The sequence below is a fragment of the Lissotriton vulgaris genome, unplaced genomic scaffold (assembly GCF_964263255.1).
Source record: "Lissotriton vulgaris unplaced genomic scaffold, aLisVul1.2 SCAFFOLD_1231, whole genome shotgun sequence".
Classification (NCBI taxonomy): domain Eukaryota; kingdom Metazoa; phylum Chordata; class Amphibia; order Caudata; family Salamandridae; genus Lissotriton; species Lissotriton vulgaris.
The window spans coordinates 129,050-154,062 of NW_028243170.1; the positions used below are offsets into that span (position 1 = coordinate 129,050).

The 25,013-nt window shown below is 47.2% G+C and overlaps 1 protein-coding gene across 6 annotated transcripts in view; it reads right to left on the reverse strand.

Annotated features, from left to right (window-relative positions):
- Positions 1-7,585: 7,585 nt before the first annotated feature.
- LOC147668685 (collagen alpha-1(V) chain-like) overlaps positions 7,586-25,013 on the reverse strand; it is a 323,501-nt gene continuing 306,073 nt past the window's right edge. For all 6 annotated transcript variants that reach the window (XM_086948522.1, XM_086948518.1, XM_086948520.1 and 3 more), the window contains 9 exons: positions 21,989-22,096; positions 20,005-20,058; positions 18,457-18,492; positions 17,832-17,885; positions 16,890-17,154; positions 16,663-16,775; positions 15,728-15,796; positions 13,758-13,991; positions 7,586-8,605 (listed from right to left, as the gene is read on the reverse strand). In XM_086948522.1, the coding sequence (XP_086804648.1) occupies positions 8,459-8,605; positions 13,758-13,991; positions 15,728-15,796; positions 16,663-16,775; positions 16,890-17,154; positions 17,832-17,885; positions 18,457-18,492; positions 20,005-20,058; positions 21,989-22,096 (1,080 nt within the window). In that variant the 3' untranslated portion in view covers positions 7,586-8,458. The remainder of the gene's footprint in view (positions 8,606-13,757; positions 13,992-15,727; positions 15,797-16,662; positions 16,776-16,889; positions 17,155-17,831; positions 17,886-18,456; positions 18,493-20,004; positions 20,059-21,988; positions 22,097-25,013) is intronic.

Here is a 25,013-nt window from a genome sequence, read left to right on the forward strand (position 1 = left end):
TATTGTAACGCGCTGTATGCTGGACTTAATAAAGAACAGCTGCAGCGCTTACAGGTAGTCCAAAACGCCATAGCCAGATTTGTCCTGGATATTCCCAGACGCTCTTCGGCCACTGCAGCCAGGAAAACGCTGCATTGGCTGCCGGTAGAATATCGTATCCGGTTTAAGGTCCTATGCATGACCTACAGAGCCATCGCCAAAAAGAGCGACACTGGAATAGGATCCATCATCTCCCACTATGTCCCCCGAAGGAACTTGCGCTCCTCTGGGAAACTGCTTCTGGCAGCCCCCCGTGTACGAAGAGACAAATGGGGGCGGCAGAGCCTTCTCCACCCTTGCCCCTAAGTGGTGGAACGAACTTCCTCTGGATCTGAGATCTCTCCCGTCCCTACAGAACTTCCGCACCGCCTTAAAAACCCTTCTCTTCCAGCAAGCATATGTCTAGGGTCTTATGTCCTTTCCTGATCATTCTCTGATCTTCTGCTAGGCGCCTTGATACCTGCGGGTTATTGTTTTGCGCATTATAAATTTTCTTTCAATTCAATTCAATTCATTCTTTTTCCTGACACATTAAGGAGTTTAGACTTTTTGTCTGGTGGGGGAGCCTCACCTGACATTTGTGAGTTAGCCCTTTTGCGTGCGTTTGAAACTACAAGCGAGTCTAGTGGAACTGGGCCTTTAATATATGCTGGATCTGAAGGTGCAGCTTTATATTTCTTCTCGAGTTCTAACTGGGTCTTTGAAGACCTCAGGAGCATGCTTAATTACTCCTTTGAGCATGGGTAAAATGGATGAGGATCTTTGTGCATTGTTAAATGTATCCAGTAGGAAGTCTTAATCTACTGTATATGTATGCATGTCCACCCCATGATACCGCGCAGCTCTGTGTACCAACTGATTACAGCCCATAGTATCTTCTGGCGGGGAAGGCCTAGAGGGGTATATGTTATCTTGAGGGACATTTGGGACGTCTGGGGTGTTATAATCGTCCCATGGGTCAGGTGAGCCTGGAGGAATAGATGGATCATCTGCATTACCCCCTATGTTCCTCAGAGCTATCATCCCTGTTATCATCATGTGGTATGATAGAGGGTGTAGGGGAATGTTGTGGCAGGGGAACAGGTGGTATTGGCATAGGTGGAGGAGAAGGGGAAGGCACTCTTAGCGGGAAGTAGCCATGTCCTTCTTCTTTGGAGGAGGAGCCGGTGCCGGTGTATCTAGTGGTCATTTCTTTGAACTTAAAGTTAGTCGACCAGTGGTTGGATCTTTAACCAAAGTCTTTTGTGCAGGGTTTGGGTGAAATAAGTCCTCTGCAGAAGTCTGATCTTTCGGTGAGGAGGAAGGTTTTGGCACCGAAGTGACCTCTTGGTTTTTTGGAAATGTCTTTAACAGGAGAAGCGGGGGTCTTTTTCGGCTCCGAATGTTTTTTCGGCTCCAACGTTTTTTTCGGTTCTGATGAAGGTTTCGGATCCGGTTGTTTCTTCGAATCTGAAGCTTTGCTTGACTCCGACCTTGGTTTCAGTGCCGAGGGAGTAATGGTATGCTTTGGTGCCGATGGTTTCGATGTGGGCGTGGCAACCGATGGTGTCTTTTTCGATGCCGGTAGGTTGCGCTGGCACCGTGTGGAGGTCGACTCGAGCCCGAGTCGCCTGAAGACTTAGTTAGCTTCTTAGCCGGGCCCTAAGGTGAGGCAGTAAATGCAGTGTCTCGGTGTGCACCCGAGCCCGAGGGCGAAGATGTGACCGGAGCCTTTTTTGGGTGTGTCGAGGAAGGGTCGGGTCGACGTTCTTACTTACGACCCGCTGCGCTGGAGTGACTTCCTCGACATCGGAATCTTCTGCCTCGGAGTTGCTGTTGACGCCATGCTGTTCTGGGACGTCAATGCCTTCCTGGAAGATGTCGTCTGGAATCGGAGCTGAAGATCGAGCCATTGTTCTCCGAGCTCTTCGATCTCGGATCATCTTCTTGGAGAGGAAGGAGGCACAAGCGCAACAGTCTCTGGCCTTGTGCTCCGGGGAGAGGCAAAGGTTACACACCTCATGAAGGTCAGTGTGGGGAAACTTCGACCCACATTGAGGACACTTTTTAAATGACGTCCTTTCCATGAGCTGGAGTCAAGGCCTAGTTGGGCCCGAAGGCTGTCGTCGACGACCGGAATCGAAGTCCTCGATGTTGAAGAGTAGCGTCGACTGGAAACAGGTTAGAAACTGAATTCTCGAAGCTGGTGAGGATTGCGCGCCGACGGAAAATCAGTTCCAACACGGAGCGCTGGAAACACATCCGAGCCCGGTGGCGGAAAAAAGCAATCTAGGGATGGAGCCGATGCCCATGCGCAGTATCATCCAAAGTAGGAGTCGCCTATCCCGTAACTTCCAAAGACTTTTCTACAACAAAAACAAACTGCAAACATCCGGGCCGAACACTAGGTGGCCATCTATGCATAGTGTGTAATCTGCAGCTCATATGCCTCGAACATGTGCTTAGACTCTATCAGGAGGGGCATTAGCGACCACTGCTGGCTGAAGCTGCCCTACAATACTTTATGGTGATGGGTGCTGAGTCAAGAAGGCTGGGTTGTGTGGGGCAGCAGCTACGGGCCACTGACCACCTGTACCGTGCACGGCTTAGACCATGCCGCGGAATCTGTCAGGACTTCATTGAACAGTAGTAACATGCCTGAAGCTGCAGCAACAGCAACATTTTGGTAAGCAGATTAGCCTCAGTTTCCCCAATTGGAAACTGCAGTTTTTCACACCTCTGCTGCCCTGCGTACCACCACAGCAAAGGAGGCACTTGACTGTCGCAAAGGGGAGTTGAGTTCCACCCACTAGTATTTTGGAGGATTAAGTACAGTCCATCATCAGTATAGTGAGGGGCAAAAATTGTCTGCCACCCAGTGCTTAGTTTGTAAAATAATAAGTGCCAGGGCCTTCGTCAGGAGTCCATTTGAGCTTGCACCGCCGAATGCTCCGGTCAGCACTGCCGGTGACAGTACCTACACAACCACTAACCATTACACTCCCACAAGTGTGACAGTTCGGACTGTTTTAGGCCACCAAAGCATAGAAATGGCTTAGACAGCAGGATTTAGTTGCTTTTTTCCCCCATTGTATTAATAAATAACTGTTCTGCTCATCTCTAAATTACATAAACAGCGCCACCATGTGGCAGACTGTAATAAGCGCCAATGTTGACAATTAAGCGCCGGTGCCAAGCACCAGAAACCACCGGCTCAAATTAAGCACTGCTGCCACCTCATCATCATCCGCATCATGTGGAGCATCCTGAGGGTCTTGCTTGGCATCTGAGTCTGAACCAAATAGGGATTCAAGTCAACAAGGATACTGCCACTGAGGCAATGGCACTGCCGGCAAGTCCGCTAACACAACTCAGTGTGTCTTAGTTAACCTGAAGGAAGACAAGGGCCAAGACCTAGCCGAACTCGGTCCAGAATCTAAGATCGGCATTAGGATCTTGTCCGGAAAGGGTGACACTGAAACTGGGAGCAAGGCTTGGATGGAACTGGCATTGCCTTTGGCAAAAGTGTAAAGGCAGAACAATGGCGGGGTGAAGGTCTGGTGGGGTCAGTCAGCACCAGGGCAGCACTCACCATCACAAGTCTAACTGCGCCCAAAGGCAATCCAGGGGGAACCTGAACCATCCAGAAAAGCTGCAGTATTGCCTCCTTGAAGGCCTCTACAGGGTGTGGTAAAGGATGACCAGCTGTGGAATATATTCAGAATCAGATGACTGGCGAAGAGTGGGGACTCTAGAGTGCCCACTGCGTGATCCCTGCCTGGGGCACGAGCCACAGGAGGACTCGCGTCTGGATTTCTTGAATATGAGATGGGATTTTTCTTAGATCTAGTCTTAGGCTTACCTGAGGGCAGCGACCTGGACCAGGATATGGAGCCGAAGGGGGACAGCAATTTGGAGCAGGACTGTTTCTTTCATCGGCAATGTGCAACTTCAGCCCCCTTTGGGAGATGTCAAACGAGTGAAGGGAGAATTTGTTGCATGATTTATAATCATGAATGAATGCATGACCTCAAAGCCAGATGTCACACGAGTGAAGGGAGAATTCGTTGCATGATATTTTAATCATAATTGAATGCATGACCTCAAAGCCACATGCCACGCGAGTGAAGGGAGAATTTGTTGCATGATTTTTTAATCATGATTGAATGCATGACCTCAAAGCCAGATGCCATGCGGGTGAAGGGAGAATTTGTTGCATGATTTTTTAATAATGATTGAATGCATGACCTTAAAGCCAGATGCCACGCGAGTGAAGGGAGAATTTGTTGCATGATTTTTTAATCATGATTGAATGCATGACCTTAAAGCCAGATGCCACGCGAGTGAAGGGAGAATTTGTTGCATGATTTTTTAATCATGATTGAATGCATGACCTCAAAGCCAGATGCCACGCGAGTGAAGGGAGAATTTGTTGCATGATTTTGAATCATGATTGAATGCATAACTTCAAAGCCAGATGACATGTGAGTTTGCAACGGACATTTGCTCCCTGCAGATGCAGCATGCATCGAAGCCTGTAGTCTTTGGGGGAGACATCCCTCGCACACTGCCACATAAAACACTGACATGGAGTTGGTAAACTTCAATTTCCGGAGCAGAGTTCGGGATTTACATTCAAGGGCACAGGAAACAAAGGAACAGATGTTAACACGCAGGATTTGCATCTATATATGGTTCTACATCATCACTGCTGGAGGCAGGACAAACTAAACACACATTCTGATGGCGCCACCTTACTGCACGCAGAAGAAATTGATCAAAAGCTTCTGGAATCAGTTTGGTGCCTGAGGCAATTCAAAAGGTGAGGAATCTGCAGTTAGAAGTATTCATCAGAAGTAACCATAGTGGACAACCAGTGTTCCTGGTAAATGACTTCTACCTTCTTCAGCATGGAACCTCCTTCACATTCATAATCTTTGCAGAACTTATTCCCAGGCTTTGAGACATTCTGGGGTACTAGAGATGATCTTTCTGAAGGTGCTGAATCAAAGAATGATATCCATGCGGGAGAACGTAAGCTAAAGAAGTGCCGGGGGACATGTCAGCAAGAACCTTGATGGTGGGAAGACATATTTCTGAAGATTTGGGGGTTTAAGGACGACGTGCATGTTGGAGCAAGTGTGCTATCTGAATCGCAGATGCTACCATATTGTACAGACACAGTAATGGATGCAATAGAAGTCGTTTATTTTTTTTTATTATTTATATTCGAACATTGCAACAAATATAAACTATTATTTTCAGAGTGGAAGACCGCCTATGTTCAACGAAGAAGAATTGCTGGATCCCCATCACATCGTTCTATAGGAGACATGAATTATGTAGTTCTAACCCGGCCTTGAGGATTGGCCAGAACCGAGGTCCAGTGAGAGGAGGAAGAGAAGGGGAGGCAAGAAGACAAGACTGGCTGTGAGCACCGTGTAGTAAAGTCTGTCACTTCGACAATTTAAAAAGCTATCGCTCTGAGTCAAAGCCTCTTGTCAAGTTGAGTGGAGAACCTGCGCTCCAATACTTTGTTACTTAGTTATTTGCCACCTGGTTGCTCAATTTCTAAAACAATCTGTGATCATATTGTTTGGTTTTTAAGTCTTCCAAATGACCCCAAACAGGATTAAGGTCATAGAAGCATGTAGACAAACACACCTGCCACCCATGATAGAATCTGAGGTTAGTGATGCAGTGAGGAATCCAGGAGCACCTCACTTGTCAAGGTGGAGAGACACTCTTGAGTAGGCACATCATGATGCTGTTAATGCTACTGAACTCCAAGCTCACTCAAGTCCAGCACCTCATGATGGGCCTGGAAATTCATGACTGTTGTCCTAGGGACACAGGGTCCATGAAGGTCTCAGAGATGTGTTTTTTAGAACTAAGAAAAGGCCAAAGGCAGAATGAATGTCTAAGAGCTTGAAGCAACATGCACCTCAAGATTGCAGTCGGAGGTCATGGTCTTCAAAATGCCGAGGTAGCGCATTCAAGAAGACCTTAGAAGGTTTCAGTTTGGGAACAGAGCCCTTAACATGAGCGTCTGAAAAGCATGTATATTTGGAGTACACAGCAGCAGCAGAACATGTTCATCTGGAGGACTCTTGTGGCCAAACACTGGCCAGAAGGAGAATCTGAGCACGTAGAGAAGCTATACATCTGAAGAACCGATGCTTGGGAAGAGCTAAGCGGGCGCAGAGCCCTCAGCAAACGGTGCCTCTGGAGTACACGGGCATTTCATTCCAACCGAAACATTGCTGGGACAACAGATGATACTCTAGTTAATACACACCAACCTTTTCAAAGCATCCGGTATCGTCAATCACATGTCCTTGCACCTGTAGCATCTACTTGCACTGGAGAGGATCCTGTGGGATCCAGCTGGAGGCGGTCAGTGGAGGCTTCAGAGACGAGTCCTCAGTAGAATGTCTGAGCAAAGAGCTGAGGTCCTGACCCTCAGAGTAGACGACTAGGCTCGAGGTCCAACAGCAGCTGGCGGAGAGGGCCGTAGCTCAGGAAAGAGCTCTAACCAGAGTAGTACAAATGAAGGCTGCACGGAGAAGGACACACGCAGGGTGACTCCGAAATTAAGTTGTTGGCCACGATCCGATAGAAAGTCCACGATTCACAGTGAGTTGTTCTTCGACAGGAGCCATCTGGCCACAAACCCCTGATTCTATGCATGAGCGTCACAAGGCCAGGTTTCTTCTCCAGAGCATCTGCTTGATAGCATGGTCATAAGGAGAGAGGCCAGTGTCTGTGGGCCTTCCACCGCAGCTCACCAGCTCCTGAGCAAGTGTAGGGGACACGCTTCGAGCAGACCAGAAGAGTTGGAATCTGCAGCTCGAGGGCGGGCGGCTGAACTGGGACACAGCTTCTAGTCACTAAAGGCTCCTTACGTGTTCTTGGCAGTCCTGCTGATCTTCAAAGAGTTAGGAAATTGTTTAGGATGCTAGAGGAACCCAAACACCTGTGGTGTGAGAGCTCACTCTGGGTGAGACAGAGTGGGTCTACATTGCAACCAGGTAATGGAGGCTTCTAAGCATAACTCTATTAGCTATTAACTTCAAAACAATTCAGATTATTCCGGTTTGAGTGTTTTCTATGACAACTCTAGTAGATGAAAGCCAGCATGACTTCCTGTCGCCCTCTCCCTCCTCTCCAGTCACTTCCGGTTACAGAGAAAGAACGGTCAGAGAGAATAACCGGAACAGGTCAGACATTGACTTTGTTCCCACTAGACGACATCGCGATTCACACCCCCTGCCTCTGCCTGACCTATATATTGCACATGCCTCTTTCTGATTCGCCACTTGGCCTGTAAATCTGTAAATTATTCATGACACAAAGACTAAAATGTTTAAAAAAAGAGCAGAGCAGAGTGGAAGAAGTACCCAAAAGTCTAGGAATGTGCAAAGAATGAAAGAAAAAGGACAGTGGGAATGGCAGAAACAGGAAGTGATATCCCAGTGCAAACAGAACAATGAGAAGGGGTGATAATGTACAGAGGGGTGACATATGCAAAACTATACAGAAAACCAACACAAAAAAACAAGGCAGCAAAATTATAGATTATATATTACAATACGAATAAAACATACTTACAAACATTACAAAATAACACTCAGCACCTGGTAGAGTTTGTGTCTCTTTTTTTTATAAAATAAAAAAAAGTTTTGCTGACTGTAAATATTTTTTCTCCGAGCACCATAAAGAAATCTCTTTTCACAGACTTTGTTTCTCCTATGTTTTCCTCCTTTTTGGTTCATTTTATGAGTTGTCAGCCTAAATTCATTGTGCTAAAGGGCCAGAATCAATTTCAGGAGTTAAATAAAACCATTAACTTAAAAACAAAAACAAAAAACTGAAAAGTCTCCCTGTGTTGTGTTGATTTTTTTTTTGTTTTTCCTTTTTTAAATATATCTTTAGACATAATTTAAACCTCTGGCAGAGGGAAGGAGAGGTGTACGCGCAGGGCATAGTGTGAGTAGAAAACGACTGTGGGAAACGTTGGATCAGTGTCTGAGGTTCTCTAAATTCCAGTTATTTTGGGAAAGGGTTTTCGTCCAATAGGGTCCAATAGGGTCAGCGACTCCTCTTTGGTAATAATATATCTTAAAACATATATTTATTCTGTAAAAAAGCAAGTTTTTCCAGAGTACGTGTCTTTGGTTCCTTGTGGAGAGAGGACATTACTTAGGCCCGACGGCAGGGGGTGTAGAGGTAAAAGGTGTTTTTTGGTCCCTTCTGGATTCGCCTTCTCGTGGTCCTTTTTTAGTCGTGGCTTTTCCTTCTTGTCTAGACAATAGGGTGAAGTCTCTCATTGGCGATAGGGTGAAGTCTCTCATTGGCTCGTCTGGGGGTGACTCTGGAGATGAACTTCCGTGCGGACAGGGAGAGAGGGGGTGGTAGAGAGAGGTAGTGGGGGGGGGGTCTAGCCAAGGAAGCAAACAGGTCCCACTTCAAAGCCAAACTTCTGGTTGGGTTCTCCAAAGTCCATGAACATAGCGTCCGTTACAGGGAGTTGGTCTACCCGGGGCGTGTTCACCTCTAGCACCGTCTTGTCGTAGCCCTTCCTCATCTGTGGGGGTTGAGGGGAGAAAATGGAAAAGTACACATAAGTCAGGATGCAGACACAGCATGATGAGAACATATTAACGCTCAGCTAAGCACGCCTGTGTATCTACAACAGTTGTTGCCATGTCTTGCATTGTATTGGGGATTAATATGCACTTCCCGCTCTCTTTCAGGGAATTAATGTATAGCTTTCGGTAGCATCAGGGAAATATTCAGCTCTTTCTGTGCATTATCAGGGTAATGGTGTGCATTTATAAACAGTGTCAGGTGAATAATGTCCAAATCCTGTATACCATCAGATAATCTGATGTTCCCCCGTAATAACATAGAAATAAAGTGCACTTTGAGAATACTACTAGGGGAATAAGTCACTCTTGCTGTATACTATCAGGGAAATCATGGGCATTTCCAGGCACATATTACATACCGTCAATGAAATAATGCACCCTTTCTGTGTAGTATTATGGTAGTAATGTGCCCTTCCTGTGTAGTATTATGGTAGTAATGTGCCCTTCCTGTGTAGTATTATGGTAGTAATGGGCCCTTCCTGTGTAGTATTATGGTAGTATTGCGCCCTTCCTGTGTAGTATTATGGTAGTAATGTGCCCTTCCTCTGTAGTATTATGGTAGTAATGGGCCCTTCCTGTGTAGTATTATGGTAGTATTGCGCCCTTCCTGTGTAGTATTATGGTAGTAATGGGCCCTTCCTGTGTAGTATTATGGTAGTAATGTGCCCTTCCCGTGTAGTATTATGGTAGTATTGCGCCCTTCCTGTGTTGTATTATGGTAGTAATCGCCCTTCCTGTGTAGTATTCGGTGAATGCACCCTTCTTGTGTAGTATTCATTGAATAATGCGCCCTTTCTGTGTAGTTTTCGGTGAATAATGCGCTTCCTGTGTTGTATTTGGTGAATAATGCGCACTTCCTGTGTAGTATTTGGTGAATAATGCGCCCTTCCTGTGTAGTATTCGGTGAATAATGCACCCTTCCTGTGAAGTATTGGGTGAATAATGCGCCTTTTCTGTGTAGTATTTGGTGAATAATGCGCACTTCCTGTGTAGTTTTCGATGAATAATGCGCCCTTTCTGTGTAGTATTATGGTAGTAATGCTCCCTTCCTGTGTAGTATTCGGTGAATAATGCATCCTTCATGTGTTGTATTCGGTGAATAATGCATCCTTCATGTGTAGTATTCGGTGAATAATGCGCCCTTCCTGTGTAGTATTCGGTGAATAATGCACCCTTTCTGTGTAGTATTTTGTGAATAATGCGGCCTTCCTGTGTAGTATTCGGTGAATAATGCACCCTTTCTGTGTAGTATTTGGTGAATAATGCGCACTTCCTGTGTAGTTTTTGACGAATAATGCGCCCTTTCTGTGTAGTATTATGGTAGTAATGCTCCCTTCCTGTGTAGTATTCGGTGAATAATGCATCCTTCATGTGTTGTATTCGGTGAATAATGCATCTTTCCTGTGTAGTATTCGGTGAATAATGCGCCCTTCCTGTGTAGTATTCGGTGAATAATGCACCCTTTCTGTGTAGTATTTGGTGAATAATGCGGCCTTCCTGTGTAGTATTCGGTTAATAATGCGCCCTTCCTGTGTAGTGTTCAGTGACTAATGCATCCTTCCTGTGTAGTTTTGGTGAATAATGCATCCTTCCTGTGTAGTATTCGGTGAATAATGCGCCCTTCCTGTGTAGCATTCGGTGAATAATGCGCCCTTCCTGTGTAGTATTCGGTGAATAATGCACCCTTCCTGTGTAGTATTCAGTGAATAATGCACCCTTCCTGTGTAGTATTCGGTGAATAATGCGACCTTCCTGTGTAGCATTCGGTGAATAATGCGTCCTTCCTGAGTAGTATTCGCTGTATAATGCGCCCTTCCTGTGTAGTATTCGGTGAATAATGCGCCCTTCCTGTGTAGTATTCGGTGAATAATGCGCCCTTCTTGTGTAGTATTCGGTGAATAATGCACCCTTTCTGTGTAGTATTTGGTGAATAATGCGGCCTTCCTGTGTAGTATTCGGTTAATAATGCGCCCTTCCTGTGTAGTGTTCAGTGACTAATGCATCCTTCCTGTGTAGTTTTGGTGAATAATGCATCCTTCCTGTGTAGTATTCGGTGAATAATGCGCCCTTCCTGTGTAGCATTCGGTGAATAATGCGCCCTTCCTGTGTAGTATTCGGTGAATAATGCACCCTTCCTGTGTAGTATTCAGTGAATAATGCACCCTTCCTGTGTAGTATTCGGTGAATAATGCGACCTTCCTGTGTAGCATTCGGTGAATAATGCGTCCTTCCTGAGTAGTATTCGCTGAATAATGCGCCCTTCCTGTGTAGTATTCGGTGAATAATGCGCCCTTCCTGTGTAGTATTCGGTGAATAATGCGCCCTTCCTGTGTAGTATTCGGTGAATAATGCGCCCTTCTTGTGTAGTATTCGGTGAATAATGCACCCTTTCTGTGTAGTATTCAGTGAATAATGCACCCTTCCTGTGTAGTATTCGGTGAATAATGCGCCCTTCTTGTGTAGTATTCGGTGAATAATGCACCCTTTCTGTGTAGTATTCAGTGAATAATGCGCCCTTCTTGTGTAGTATTCGGTGAATAATGCACCCTTTCTGTGTAGTATTCAGTGAATAATGCACCCTTCCTGTGTAGTATTCGGTGAATAATGCGCCCTTCCTGTGTAGTATTCCGTGAATAATGCACCCTTCTTGTGTAGTATTCGGTGAATAATGCACCCTTTCTGTGTAGTATTCCGTGAATAATGCACCCTTCTTGTGTAGTATTCAGTGAATAATGCGACCTTCCTGTGTAGTATTCGGTGAATAATGCGCCCTTCCTGTGCAGTATTCAGTGAATAATGCACCCTTCTTGTGTAGTATTCAGTGAATAATGCGACCTTCCTGTGTAGTATTCGATGAATAATGAGACCTTCCTGTGTAGTATTCGGTGAATAATGCATACTTCCTGTGTAGTATTTGGTGAATAATGCGCCCTTCCTGTGTAGTATTCAGTGAATAATGCATACTTCCTGATAGTATTAGGGGAGTCATGCACACTTTAAGTGCAGTATAAGGGAAGTCTTGCGTAGTAGGGTAATCATGTAGTAGTAATGTACATGTCCTATGTACTGTCAAGGAAGCAATTCCCACTACCTGTGTAGTATTAGGAGAATAACGCAGACTTCCTATATACTATCAAGAAAATAACGCACACTTCCTGTGTAGTATTCGGGGAATAATGCGCCCTTTCTGTATAGTTTTAGGGGGTTCATATGCACTTCATGTATACATTTAGGATAAAAGCTCAATTTTCTGGTTTTGATTTAAATAAGATGTTTTTTCTGTGTACTGTCATGTGATGTGCACTTCTGTGCGTCATTTAATTCTTGGTCATTTATCTTTTGTGCCCAATCTAGTCCATCATTTCTTTGTGCCATGTATAAATCGCTCATTGTTGAGACTCCACCTTAAGTGCCCATCCTTAATCCCGCCCTCCTCCTCCATCCTCTGTGCCCATCCCTCCTCTGTGCCCATCCCATCCATCCTCGGGCCCATCCCATCCAATCTTTGTTCCCATCCCATCCATCCTCTGTGCCCATCCACCCTCTGTTCCCATCCATCCATCCTCTGTGCTCATTCAACCATCCTCTGTGCCCATCCATCCTCTGTGCCCATCCCATCCATCCTCTGTGCCCATCCATCCTCTGTGCCCATACCATCCTTCCTCTGTGCCCATCCATCCTCTGTGCCCATCCCATCCATCCTCTGTACCCCTACCATCCTCTGTGCCCATCCCATCCATCCTCTGTGCCCATCCCATCCATCCTCTGTGCCCATCCCATCCATCCTCTGTGCCCCTACCATCCTCTGTGCCCATACCATCCTTCCTCTGTGCCCATCCATCCTCTGTGCCCATACCATCCTTCCTCTGTGCCCATCCATCCTCTGTGCCCATCCATCCTCTGTGCCCATACCATCCTTCCTCTGTGCCCATCCATCCAATCTTTGTGCCCATCCCCTCCATCCTCTGTGCCCATCCATCCTCTGTGCCCATACCATCTATCCTCTGTGCCCATCAATCCTCTATGCCCATCACATCCAATATTTGTGCCCATCCATCCTCTGTGCCCATCCCCTTCATCCTCTGTGCCCATCCATCCTCTGTGCCCATCCATCCTCTGTGCCCTTCCCATCCAATCTTTGTGCCCATCCCATCCATCCTCTGAGCTCATCCCATCCATCCTCTGTGCCCATCCATCCTCTGTGCCCATCCCCTCCATCCTCTGTGCCCATCCATCCTCTGTGGCCATCCATCCTCTGTGCCCTTCCCATCTAATCTTTGTGCCCATCCCATCCATCCTCTGTGCCCATCCCATCCACTCTCCTTGGCCATCCATCCTCTGTGCCCATCCCATCCAATCGTTGTGCCACCCCCATTCACTACGTCCTTCCTTGCCTCCTCACTCCCCACCGAATACTCTGCTGCCACTCCACCCCATCTTTGGTTGTCCACCTTCTCTGTTACCTGCACACCCTCTGTGCTCTCCTCCGCTCCATTCCATCTTCTGTGCTTCTACACAACACACCACCACTTGCTCTCCTGCTACTCCACTTCATCCTTTGTCCCCCCACACCAGCCCACTTTGTGCTTCATCCCACCGAACCGTGTGCGCTCCTACCATTCCACCCACTCTCTGTGCTCTCCCGCCCACCAACCTATCCGGTGGGCACCTCCAAACAGAGCATGGACTTCACCTCCTCTGCCTGGCTTTAGGGGTGCTCCCCACCCAGAGCCCCGGCAGACCTCCTCTGCCTGGCTTTGGGGGTAACTATGTCCACCTAGAGCTCCGGCAGACCTCCTCTACCTGGCTTTGGGGGTAACTAGGTCCACCTAGAGCCCCCAAGACCTCCTCTGCCTGGCTTTAGGGGGGCTCTCCCCACCCAGAGCCCCGACAGACCTCCTCTGCCTGGCTTTAGGGGGGTCTCCCCACCCAGAGCCCCTGCAGACCTCCTCTGCCTGGCTTTAGGGGTAACTATGTCCACCCAGAGCCCCCAAGACCTCCTCTGCCTGGCTTTAGGGGGGCTCTCCCCACCCAGAGCCCCGGCAGACCTCCTCTACCTGGCTTTAAGACCCCGAGAGTGACACTCACCGCACAGCCGTCCACGATGGCCTTGATATAGGGGTTGTTCTCAAAGGAGATGTCCTCCTCGTTGGCTCCCATGAAGTGCACAGCTTTCTCGTGGCTGTTGGAGGGCACGCTGTGCCACACCACAGAGCGGTGACAGTGGTATGTGAAGTTCTGGCGCGCGGACACACTGAGCAGGCGCAGGAAGGTGAACTGGACCACGCCAATGGGGTTGCTGTTGGAATCCATGTAGGAGAACTAAAGAAGAGAGAAGAGAACTTTGATGAGTGACCCCAGTGTGAGGCGGTCAACGGAGTATGGAGGTAACATGAGGGCCACTCCCTCTCTACGCACGTCCTGATATAAGTGACCCATGGTGATGTGGTCAACAGAGCATTGAGGCAACATGAGGTACACTCCCTCTCAAGAGGACCACATACAAATACAATACACATACAATACATAATACAAAGGCATTTGTAAAGCGCACGGCTGCTGTCGAGGAGCGTCCCGGCGCTAACGAACAAGTTACTTACCTTCGCTTTTCTGGTGGATACAGTATCTGTCTGTGGATTCCTCACCTTGTGCTTTTCTGCCTAAGGTGGTAACTCCTTTCCATCTGGGGCAGTCCATTACCCTTCCCACCTTCTATCCTCCCCCTCTTCCTTCCAAGGAGGAGGAGCGGCTTCACCGCTTGGACCCTAAGAGGGTGGTGAGCTTCTACCTTGATAGAACCAGGGAGTTCCGAATTGATGACCATCTCTTCGTGGGTTTTGTTGGCTGCAGGAAAGGCAGAGCGGTGCACAAGCGCACGCTGTCTAGATGGATTGTCTTGTGTATCAAGATATGCTACTCTCTAGCCGGTAAGGAACCTCCTGAAGGTTTAAGAGCTCATTCTACTAGGGCAAAGTCATCTACATCTGCTTTGTCTAGGGGGTGTTCCTGTGGAGGACATTTGCAGGGCGGCAACTTGGGCCTCCCTCCACCATTTCGCAAAACATTATTGTCTGGATGCAGAGGTCAGGAGGGACGGACACTTTGCTCGTTCCGTCCTTCAGGACTTCTTGGTATAGAAGGGTGGACACCCTCCTCCGGGAGTGGGACTGCTGTGGGAATCTATTCACAAGGTGAGGAATCCACTGGCAGATGTATCCTCCAGAAAAACAAGTTACTTACCTTCGGTAACGCTTTTTCTGGTGGATACATTATCTGCCTGTGGATTCCTCAATGCCCACCTGCCTCCAGGTTGTCCACCCTTGTATACCAGCATTATTGGCAATGTTTTTATGTATATATGTTGCTTTTAAAGGAAATGTATTATTCCATTGGCTTTCCTGCATTGTCTTCACACTATGTGTGTTACTTTGATTATTTTGCACTGTGTATACTGTGTATATATCTACTGTTGTCGGTCCGTCCGTGTGCCTCGAGGGCACGGAAAAAAGGGTGGAACTGATGTCATCACGTTGACGGAGTCCTATTATGGAGTCAGTGACGTCAGCAGAGCCGCACGCGATGCCGTGCTTCTGTGACGTCGTCCACGTCGGCGTGAAGAGCTACAAAAGAATTTTCCGAATGTTGCTGACGCAGGGGATATTCAATTTGGAACTCCCTGGTTCTGTCAAGATATAAGCTCACCGCCGTCTTAGGGTCCAAGCGGTGAAGCCGTTCCTCCTCCTTGGAAGGGTGATGGGGAGGATGGGGTGTGAGACCGTGTCAAATGCTGATGACAGGCCTAAAAGTATAATCATATGTTCAGATACAGACTTCGGAGAAGATGAGCTTAATCATGGACATGACACCCCTTCTCTCCACCACGAAAAAACTGTGAACAAACTGGGGTGTACCTCACATTCCTAATTCTTACAAGAACCAAAGCCTCCACTCTCCTGTACCAAGGTAGGGCCCACAGTTACAACACAGGGGCACCCTGGGTGTTAAGAAGCTCGAAATGCTTTTTTTACAGATAATTCTGCGAGGGAAGGCAGCCTTACCTTGTTTCCATCTTTGAATTCACTGAACCACGTGTCTTGTTTCTCGGTATTCCAGGCGGACATCCTGACCTGTAGGACGAAGAGCAGAGATGACGTTAGGAGTTCATCGTGATCCCTGAGGGCTTCCAATCCTGGACCTTCCAGGCCCACCTCCACCCCCCCAGTGGCAGCATTCACTCAGGTGAGGAGCCCTGGGGCTTGGTTTTTGAACTGGTTGTCTTTTGATTGACTCCTAGGTGGGCCTGTACAGCAGATGTGCGGGTATGGGGGGCTTTGTCTGTGTGCACCTGATACAAAGGTCACTTTCTTGGGCTGAGATCCCTGGGAGAGGGAACAACCAAGGTGTTGTTATTTGATGCTTTAAATGTACTCCATGAAATTCAATGCAACCGAGTGCCAAGGATGCGCGGAGAGTATGGGTGGAGGTGACAATTTCAGGATAACCAACCAGGAGTGGGGGCATCTTGGAACTATCTCATCAAATGGCGCCTGAAATGGCCTTGTGGAGAGCAGGGCTGTGAAGAGGGACACAGGAGTCTGGATGTGTGCAGAGTGGAGGGAGAAGAGGAGGATGCAGAGACAGACAGACATTAATAGCAGAGTGCCATCGACTTACAGACGGTAAGAGGCTGGGTGGGAGGAGTCTTGGGACTGAGATCAGAACATATTTTAATGAAAATTGCACCGAATGCTTTAAAAAACCTACAACAGAAACAGTAAATGAACTGAAAAAGATCTGGGACAGCAACAAGAGAGCAGTGAACTGGGGAAGGCAGGGCAGAGCTGGAGACCATGAAGGGGGTGTGGGAAAGAGGGGCAGGGAGTGGGCAGATGAGGTGAGCAGCCATGTCAGTTTCAAGGGGCAGAAGTGGATATTTTGTAACACACACACACTGCAGAGCGCAGACTTGGTTGACACTCCTCCAGTTACTCACCACCTCAGTGGATCTGCTGGGGAAGAGGCAGGTCTCTCCGCCCGCTGTGAAGTTACAGTACACTTTGAAGGAGTCTCGCGAGCAGCCCTGGTTGGGGTCGATCCAGTATTCACCTGGAAGTAGACAAGAGAGTGTTAATACTAGTGCTTGAAATGACACTCGTCACATGCGCTAGTCAGCCCTGTATGAAAGTAGACTGCGGTGGACCGCCGCGCAGTGGGACGTACCATCGGGCAGCTCTGGGTGGCAGAGATGTAGGTCTTGGCACGTCCGGGCCGGGTTGTCTTGGGTGCCCATTGGGTGTTTCATTTGTTCGATTTCCAGCTTCAGAGAGTTGAGGGAGCCAAAGATCTCCTCCATGCCGTCGGAGTAGTCCATGGCGGCATCGGAGACCATGGCCTCGTCGCCCATGATCTGGCTGGCATCGATGGAGCGCTTGTTCTTCCTGGGCATCTGAATGGGCAGCGGCTGGATGACTTCGCCAGGAGGACCCTGAGAGAGAGCATTACATTAACTTTCTGCCTTCGGTAGCACCTAAAAGTTGCAGCAGTGTCAATGATGGTTTGGCCCTCATAGAGAAAGGGGAGCTGGGTCGACATGTACATTTGAAGCTTTTAATTTGGGGAAATGTGCTGTGGTATAGGTTTATAAACACTCCCAAATAATGTAGCAAAGAGATTTAAAGCGATCCAAGATAGATTAAATCTCCCAGGACATCACAAATTGCAGAAGCCAGGGGAGAACTAGAATCTCCTTGTTCCAGCTCACAACTTAACCATAGACATCTGGTCAAATCTGGCCTCTCGGCCACATTTCAGCTCAGTCGCTGGACTAGAAGCCCTCCTCCAGATAAGCCACAATTATCACATTTCCTCCATCTTTACCAGTAGTTCACATCTCACCTTATCAACGAGGCTAAGCCACATATCGTTGAATTTGACCACTATTTCACTAGACCTCTTTTGCATCAGAGAACCTTCCCAATTTCACCGCCCAAAGCTGCTAAAGCTCCAAGCCCGTTAGAGGGGGCATCTCTGCCTGGCTTTCCCTCAGACTAGGATTTCAAGGCACAGGAGGACTCTGCATAGTTTCGCAATCCTCTTGCTTCAAGACAGGAAACTGCAGCGAACGAGCAATGGTGGCAGGAGACCAAAGTGCGATCAACTCACCGGAGGTCCTGCAGGCCCCTGGATACCCTTCTCTCCCTTGGGACCAGCCTGACCCTAAAACAAGAATGAAAAACGAATGGTTTATATGGACACTAGTGCAGTACCAACCTCACTCTCGCTTGAGACACCATCAAGCATCTGCAACACATCATCCATGCACACAGGATCTACTTGTTTGGCTACGAAGAGCTTCCCTCGCCTGGTGAAAGATCCAACGGTCTCCACTTCTGCGCAACGTGTGCACTTGAGGACGTAAACCACAGAATACCTGATGCCATACTTTGAGACACCGCTTAGGGAAAAGACAGCCATCTGTGAGGCACAATGCTTGCTTCCAATGTCAGCTTAAAGATGAGCATCATCTGCATGCAGTCACACACACACACACAATAAACGAGCAGACATACACTACACACTCACACAAACCACTGTCACTACCACACTGACAACAGCATCATTGGTGTGAAAACTTAACATCCACCTTGACGACAACTTTACCCAGCCTTGATGCTCAATATCACTGCGTCCCATCACACGCTATAACGTCTGCTCTAGTGACTCCCAATATCTGCCATTCTAACACAGAGTGTACGCAGGAAGACATCCTGCCAGGTCATCTACTTACTGAGATTCCTTTAGCACCTTTTGGACCTGGACCACCCTAAAAGAAGAGAAATAAGAGTTATGCTTTGAAGTAAGAGGCACGCAGATATGGCACTCAAAGGGCCTGATTTACAAAGGTTAAGTTAGATTTTTGGTCTAAGTTTTGAACAAACGTCTAACTTTGCTAATTTTCGGTATTCACAAAGGTAAGTTACAAGTAGTATGTTTGTGTCTACACTCGGGGCAGAATCTCCACACTGAGGGCAGATCTCTGCCCTGACTAAAGAGATTGTGTCTCGAGTGTGGAGATTTCACTCCAGGTGCGGAGATTCACTCCGGGTGCAGGGTGGAATATCTGTACTCGGGTGGTGATTCGATTTTGAGTGCCGAAATTCCATCTGAGTGCGGAAACTCTGTCTCGAGTGTGTACGTACAGATACTACTTGTAACCTATGAATGTCGAAAGTCATAAACTTACACTTTTGGTCCAAGTTTACCTTAGGTTATTACAGACACTGTCTCCAGTCCTGAACTTTTCACCTACAAAACACAGATTTCGGGTGTGTTTCCAAAATGCATTATGAGAGCACAAAGATATCCAGGACAGGAAACAATGTCTGTAGTGACCCAGCGAGAAGTGGTCACCTTGCATGTGGGAGATGGTGGAAGAAGACAACAAAGGGACAGTGACGACAATGGATGAGTAAAGTAAGGGTGTAGTTGATAGATGAAGTCAGGAAAAGGAAGCTTTAGAGCAATATGGGGTGTGGGAGATTGTAAGGAAGCAAGAAATGCAATGTACTGGGAGAAATGAGAGAAGAGCAGGACGGACAAAGGGACTAACAAGGGATTGGAGCTGGGAAGAGATGAACAGGAGGGTTGAGGTCTGTGCTGAAAAAAAGAAGTGCACAAACAGGTAACACATGGGGTTTTGGGAACAAGGGCTGCAGAAAGCAAGGAGTCTGGGATAAATGTGTAGCAGAATACAATATGAGGGGAGGGGCGGTTGTGAAGGGGAGTACGTCAAAAGATTGCGAAGAAATTGGGGACAGAGAAGGGTCGAAATGACTAGGAATTGGTAGGATAAACTAGCAGAGAAAGTGGAGGCATGATAGAGTAGGTGGGAGAGATGTGTGTGGAGGTGAATGATTGATGGGGTGGGAGGGACAGAGGGAGGAAGGAAAGACAACAGGAGGGCTACAGATGGAATATGTGTGAGAGACAGGCTTGGGGAGAATTGTACTATAGATGAGTAGAGATGAAGATAGAAGTGAGAGGGAATGGAACAGGGCGGGAAGTGAGGGATGGGGAAAGAGAGAGCATGGAAGAGAGACAAGGGTAAGAGGCAGGGAGCACACTGCTATTGGGAGAAAACATTAAATGATGAGCAAGGCATCTGCAAAATAACAACTCAATACGATAATTAGGACACGTGGGCAAATATGTAGATAGAAGACAATGAAACAAGCGAAGAAAAGATAAAGTGAGGTGAAGTAAAGTAAAGATGCAAACAGAAAGTGAGGAGGAAGGGAGATGGGGGCTCAGACAGACAAAATCAGAGAATACTTACTGGCAGGCCTGGGGGTCCACCAGGGCCCAGAGGACCAGTCGGACCTCCTAAACCCTGAAATGCCAAAGGAGAATGAGACATTAGCCTTCATCAGTAGGGAAACATCATCACAACTGTTCACATATACAGGAGCTTACTCATGGGTGGACCTGTTTACAGACACAGGACCTTACCAGGCGGCGGCTTGCTTATAGATACAGGAGCTTACTCATGGGTGGACATGTTTACAGACACAGGACCTTGCTGAGAGGAGAGCTGTTCACAGATACAGGATCTCACCCATGGGTAGACATGTGGGCACACACAGGACCTTACCAATAGGTGGGCTTTATATAGATACAGGAACTTACCCATAAGTAGACATGTTTACAGTACAGACACAGGACCTTACCAACAGGAGGGCTGTTTATAGCCACCAGAACTTACCCTTAGGTAGACATGTTTACAGATAAAGGACTTTACAAAGGAGCAGGGATTATTTATAGGTACAGGACCTTACCCATGGGTAGAGATGTTTACAGACACAGGACCTTACAAGAGGACAGGTCCTTTTCAGATACAGGAACGTATCCATAAGAGGCATGTTTGTAGACTCAGGACCTTACCAAAGGGAGAGCTGCTTATCGATACAGGACCCTTACCCTTGGGAAGACAAGATTACAGACATAGGTCCTTACAAAGGAGGTGGATTATTTATAGGTACAGGACCCTACCCATGGTAGACATGTTTACAGACCCAAGACCTTAGCAAGATGAGAGCTGTTAATTGATACGAGACCTCACCCATGGGTAGGCGTGTGTACACACACAGACCTTTCCGATGGAAGGGCTGTGTACAGATACAAGACAGATTTCCCTGTAAACATCAGAACTTTCCAACCCCTGTTTCAATTCAGGAAAGAGCTGAAGACATGTTTTAAAGACCACTACATGATGATGCAGTGACAGTTCACTTCTGTTTCCATCACTTGTTGACTATATCCTTGCTCATGAATTTGCACAGCCATCCTCTGTCTTTTAGCGTGGGTCAACCTATCCAAATCTTATATACATACATGTTTACTGACACATTAACATATTAAGGGGACACATGATTGGAGAGACAGGATGTAACTGAAGGGACATATGTTTACAGAAAGAGCACACAAAGATGATGGACAGAGTACTGAAACTTTTCAAATACTCACCCCCAGTAAAGTGATCTGGGTTAAATCCATCGTTCTTTTGCTCACTATGCCACTCTAGTTTGGACCCAGCCATATGCAAATCAGTCTTGACCCTGCTCCCCATGGGTACAGTCCAGCCCTATGTTTACAGACACAGAATCTAACCAATGGTAGCCATGTTCACATTTACAAATAGAGGACCTTACAGACAGGCTTACAGGTACAGGACCCTGCTCAAGGACAGGCATGTTTGCAGTCAATGGACCTCTCCTACAGGTAGACATGTTTTCAAATTGAGGGCCTTGCCTATCAATGGACACATTTGAAGACATAGGGCCTTACACAAGTATCAATATTGATATAGCTACAGGTACTTTTACATGCCTATTCATGTTTAAATCCACAGATCTTCACATAAGGGTAACCATGTTATCACCGATACCGCCCAGGGTAATCTAACCATGCTTCCAGGGTAATCTAACCATGCTTCCAAGCGCATGGTCTCACAAAAGGGCATCTGTGTTCACTTGACAAGGACCTCACACATAAAAACATACTTTAATGCATATGCCTCACTATAATTACACCCCTTAAGCCTACCGGAATGTGCACAAGAACAGCCATGTTTACACCCTCAGATCCTTGTCCGAGCATAACCAGGTTGTACTTGTGTGCACTTGGCACTCAAGGACACCTCTGTGTGCATCCCCGAGACCATACAGAAGTGGAACCATGGTAACCATGTTTACACTCCTTGGACCATACATAGGCTTTACCCAGGCGCAGTTCCTCCTCACCGGCCCGCAAGCGACACTCACCGTTTCTCCCTTCTGTCCGTGGGATCCCTGTGGTCCTGGCAGCCCCCGGTCTCCCTTCTCCCCCTGTTCACCGGGAGGACCAATGAGACCGATGAGACCCGGGTGACCCTGTGGGAAACAAGAGCAAAGTCACAAGAAATCGTATATATATATCAATCACTTTTTCGGCACTTATGATACATTAGTATGTGTGTGCATGTTGAAGCAGACTATGTATCTGTTCACTAATCGAAATGTGTTCCTGAGTGTTCACCAACGCCTGCCTGTGTAAATGTGGGTCTTTGGAACAGATCTATTCATGCATTGTGGTGCATACACGAGAAAGCGCTAGTCTGTTTGTACCTATGTACCTTTGTCAACAGTGTATAAACTGACACCAGAAGCTCTGAGGACATCCGAGAGGACCAACAGGAGCAGAGTGTGGAACAGGAATCAACCCAGGGCACATACAAACCACACACAGCACCGAGATGGCCTTTCTGCTGCCTAGTCTTCAGTTACTTTATCATTTATAAGTATTTATGAGAAGCCGGAGATGGCCCCAGATCTTTGGTGGACACCCTGGTAATGGAGCTAAAGCTTCCTACAGAAATATGGTGTGCGCATGTGCAATGTGGACCCGCCAATGCCAGGATGTCACGCACTACAAGGCAAAGTGCGTCTCATGTAAAGGCGGACGCCCAACTCCAGGGGACTCAAGGTGTGGTTTGTATTTAGAACTTCCAGACGTTGCTTGGCGATTCATGGACTGTCACCTACATTCGTTTGTTGACATGGGGAAAGTTGGATATTGGCCAAAAATGGATAGGATTTTTTGGGTTGGTGGAGGGTTTTTTTTTTCAGCACTATTTTTTAGAGAAACCGCAGTGTGGGCTTAAATGGCTGCACCAGTATATTAGTTCCTATGAGTGTTTAAATCATAATGCTCCACTTTTCGTAACCCCACTGCTATAGAAGTCACACTATACGAGAAGAAAACTTCTCTTAGAATAAAGAAATAATGAAAAGGAGCATATAATCAAATGTACTATTTTTATTGATTATAAACAACAAATTCATGCGATTTGAAACGAAATCAAAGTGCGGGGAGTCTTTAAATTTCATTTCTTCATATAATCTTTATTTTCATTTCAAATCAGAAGCATAAAGCCTAGCCAACATGTTTCGTCCAATACATAGACTTCATCAGGGATGTTGATCAGATCATGAAGATCAGCAAAGCAATCTATGAATGTGTAATCTAGAAAGCCAAGAATCTTGTGACATCTTTTTAATGATATATATCCAAGTTGGGAACTGCTCATGTAAATCACCAAACAAGTTTAGTGATCTATATACATATGCATCGAGATTCCAATCGCACCAATGTCTTCTGGATTTTCTAAGGATTATTGCCTTCTATCCATGCCAGTATCTATAAAGCCGTGCTTAAAGTATCATCCGTTTGTTTCAGAAAGAGGGAAACACTTCCCTATTTTGGCTTCTTCGACCAAGAAGTTGAGCACTCAACCCTGATCTTGGAGAACAGTGAAAAATAAAGATATTTATCTAATGAGGACCTTGAGCACACATCTTGTTTGAGCTTAGACATAACCGAAGGAGGAGGCCCTTTCGGTTGGTTCATTAATAATTCTCTCCTATTGGCTCGGGTAGCACATGCATTTGTTCAACTCTAGTCCAAGTAACCCTGGACTGGTAGCTTCCTCTGAATGGCTTGTGTCCATCTGCGAACATTATCCACTAAAGGGCATAAAACACAATAGGGGACTCCTTTGGTGCCTGAGGGGGATAAATTGGTGTGCCCAGCAGGAACGGCCCATATGTGGCGCTGGGGACTGCCCCGGTACACAAGATAGGATCTGGGGTGGTTGGTGGGCTTATCACGGACTGTATGCCGGGGATGGCTGAGTGTTAACGGTGCTCAGTATAATACTCTGCTGGCTTGATGGATTGTGGTCTTGTTTCGTTTTGTGTTCAATACGAAAATCAATAAAACACAACAGACGACTGGCTGGGGGCTCATTTCCAAAGAATGCGATGATGTCTCCTTTCGAGAGGCTTAATGTCTGGGTTGCAACCCTACTCATGTAGGGTGTCTCTCTGGGCACAGGTTATGTGTTGCTGTATCTACAGCCACATTCAAAAAGAATGCTCTTCTCAAACTTGTTTATCCATGTCGTTTTGTATTCAGATAAATTCAAATAAACTCAAATAAATTTGTTTCACATGTATTCTTCAACAATGTTTCAGATGAAACTCCATGTTCCATAATGCATCATTTCTGCATATCTGGTTATGTGAATTAAACCTTCTCCCTATGCATTTCGGCAAGTATGCCTTCATCGGTTTCCTGCAGTCTGGTGCTCCCTTATGGATGCGGTCTCCCAAGTTATGCATAGGGAGAAGGTTTAATTCACATAACCAATGCAGTCTGGGATTCTGTGTTGGCAGCATGGAGGTCCAGGGCCAATGCAGTCTGGGATTCTGTGGTGACTGCATGGAGGTCCAGAGCCAATGCAGTCTGGGATTCTGTGGTGACTGCATGGAGGTCCAGGGCCAGTGCAGTCTGGGATTCTGTGGTGACTGCATGGAGGTCCAGGGCCAATGCAGTCTGGGATTCTGTGGTGACTGCATGGAGGTCCAGGCCCGATGCAGTCTGGGATTCTGTGGTGGCTGCATGGAGGTCCAGGGCCAATGCAGTCTGGGATTCTGTGGTGACTGCATGGAGGTCCAGAGCCAATGCAGTCTGGGATTCTGTGGTGACTGCATGGAGGTCCAGGGCCAATGCAGTCTGGGGTTCTGTGGTGGCTGCATGGAGGTCCGGGGCCAATGCAGTCTGGGATTCTGTGGTGACTGCATGGGGGTCCAGGGCCAGTGCAGTCTGGGATTCTGTGGTGACTGCATGGAGGTCCGGGGCCAATGCAGTCTGGGATTCTGTGGTGACTGCATGGAGGTCCAGGCCCGATGCAGTCTGGGATTCTGTGGTGGCTGCATGGAGGTCCAGGGCCAATGCAGTCTGGGATTC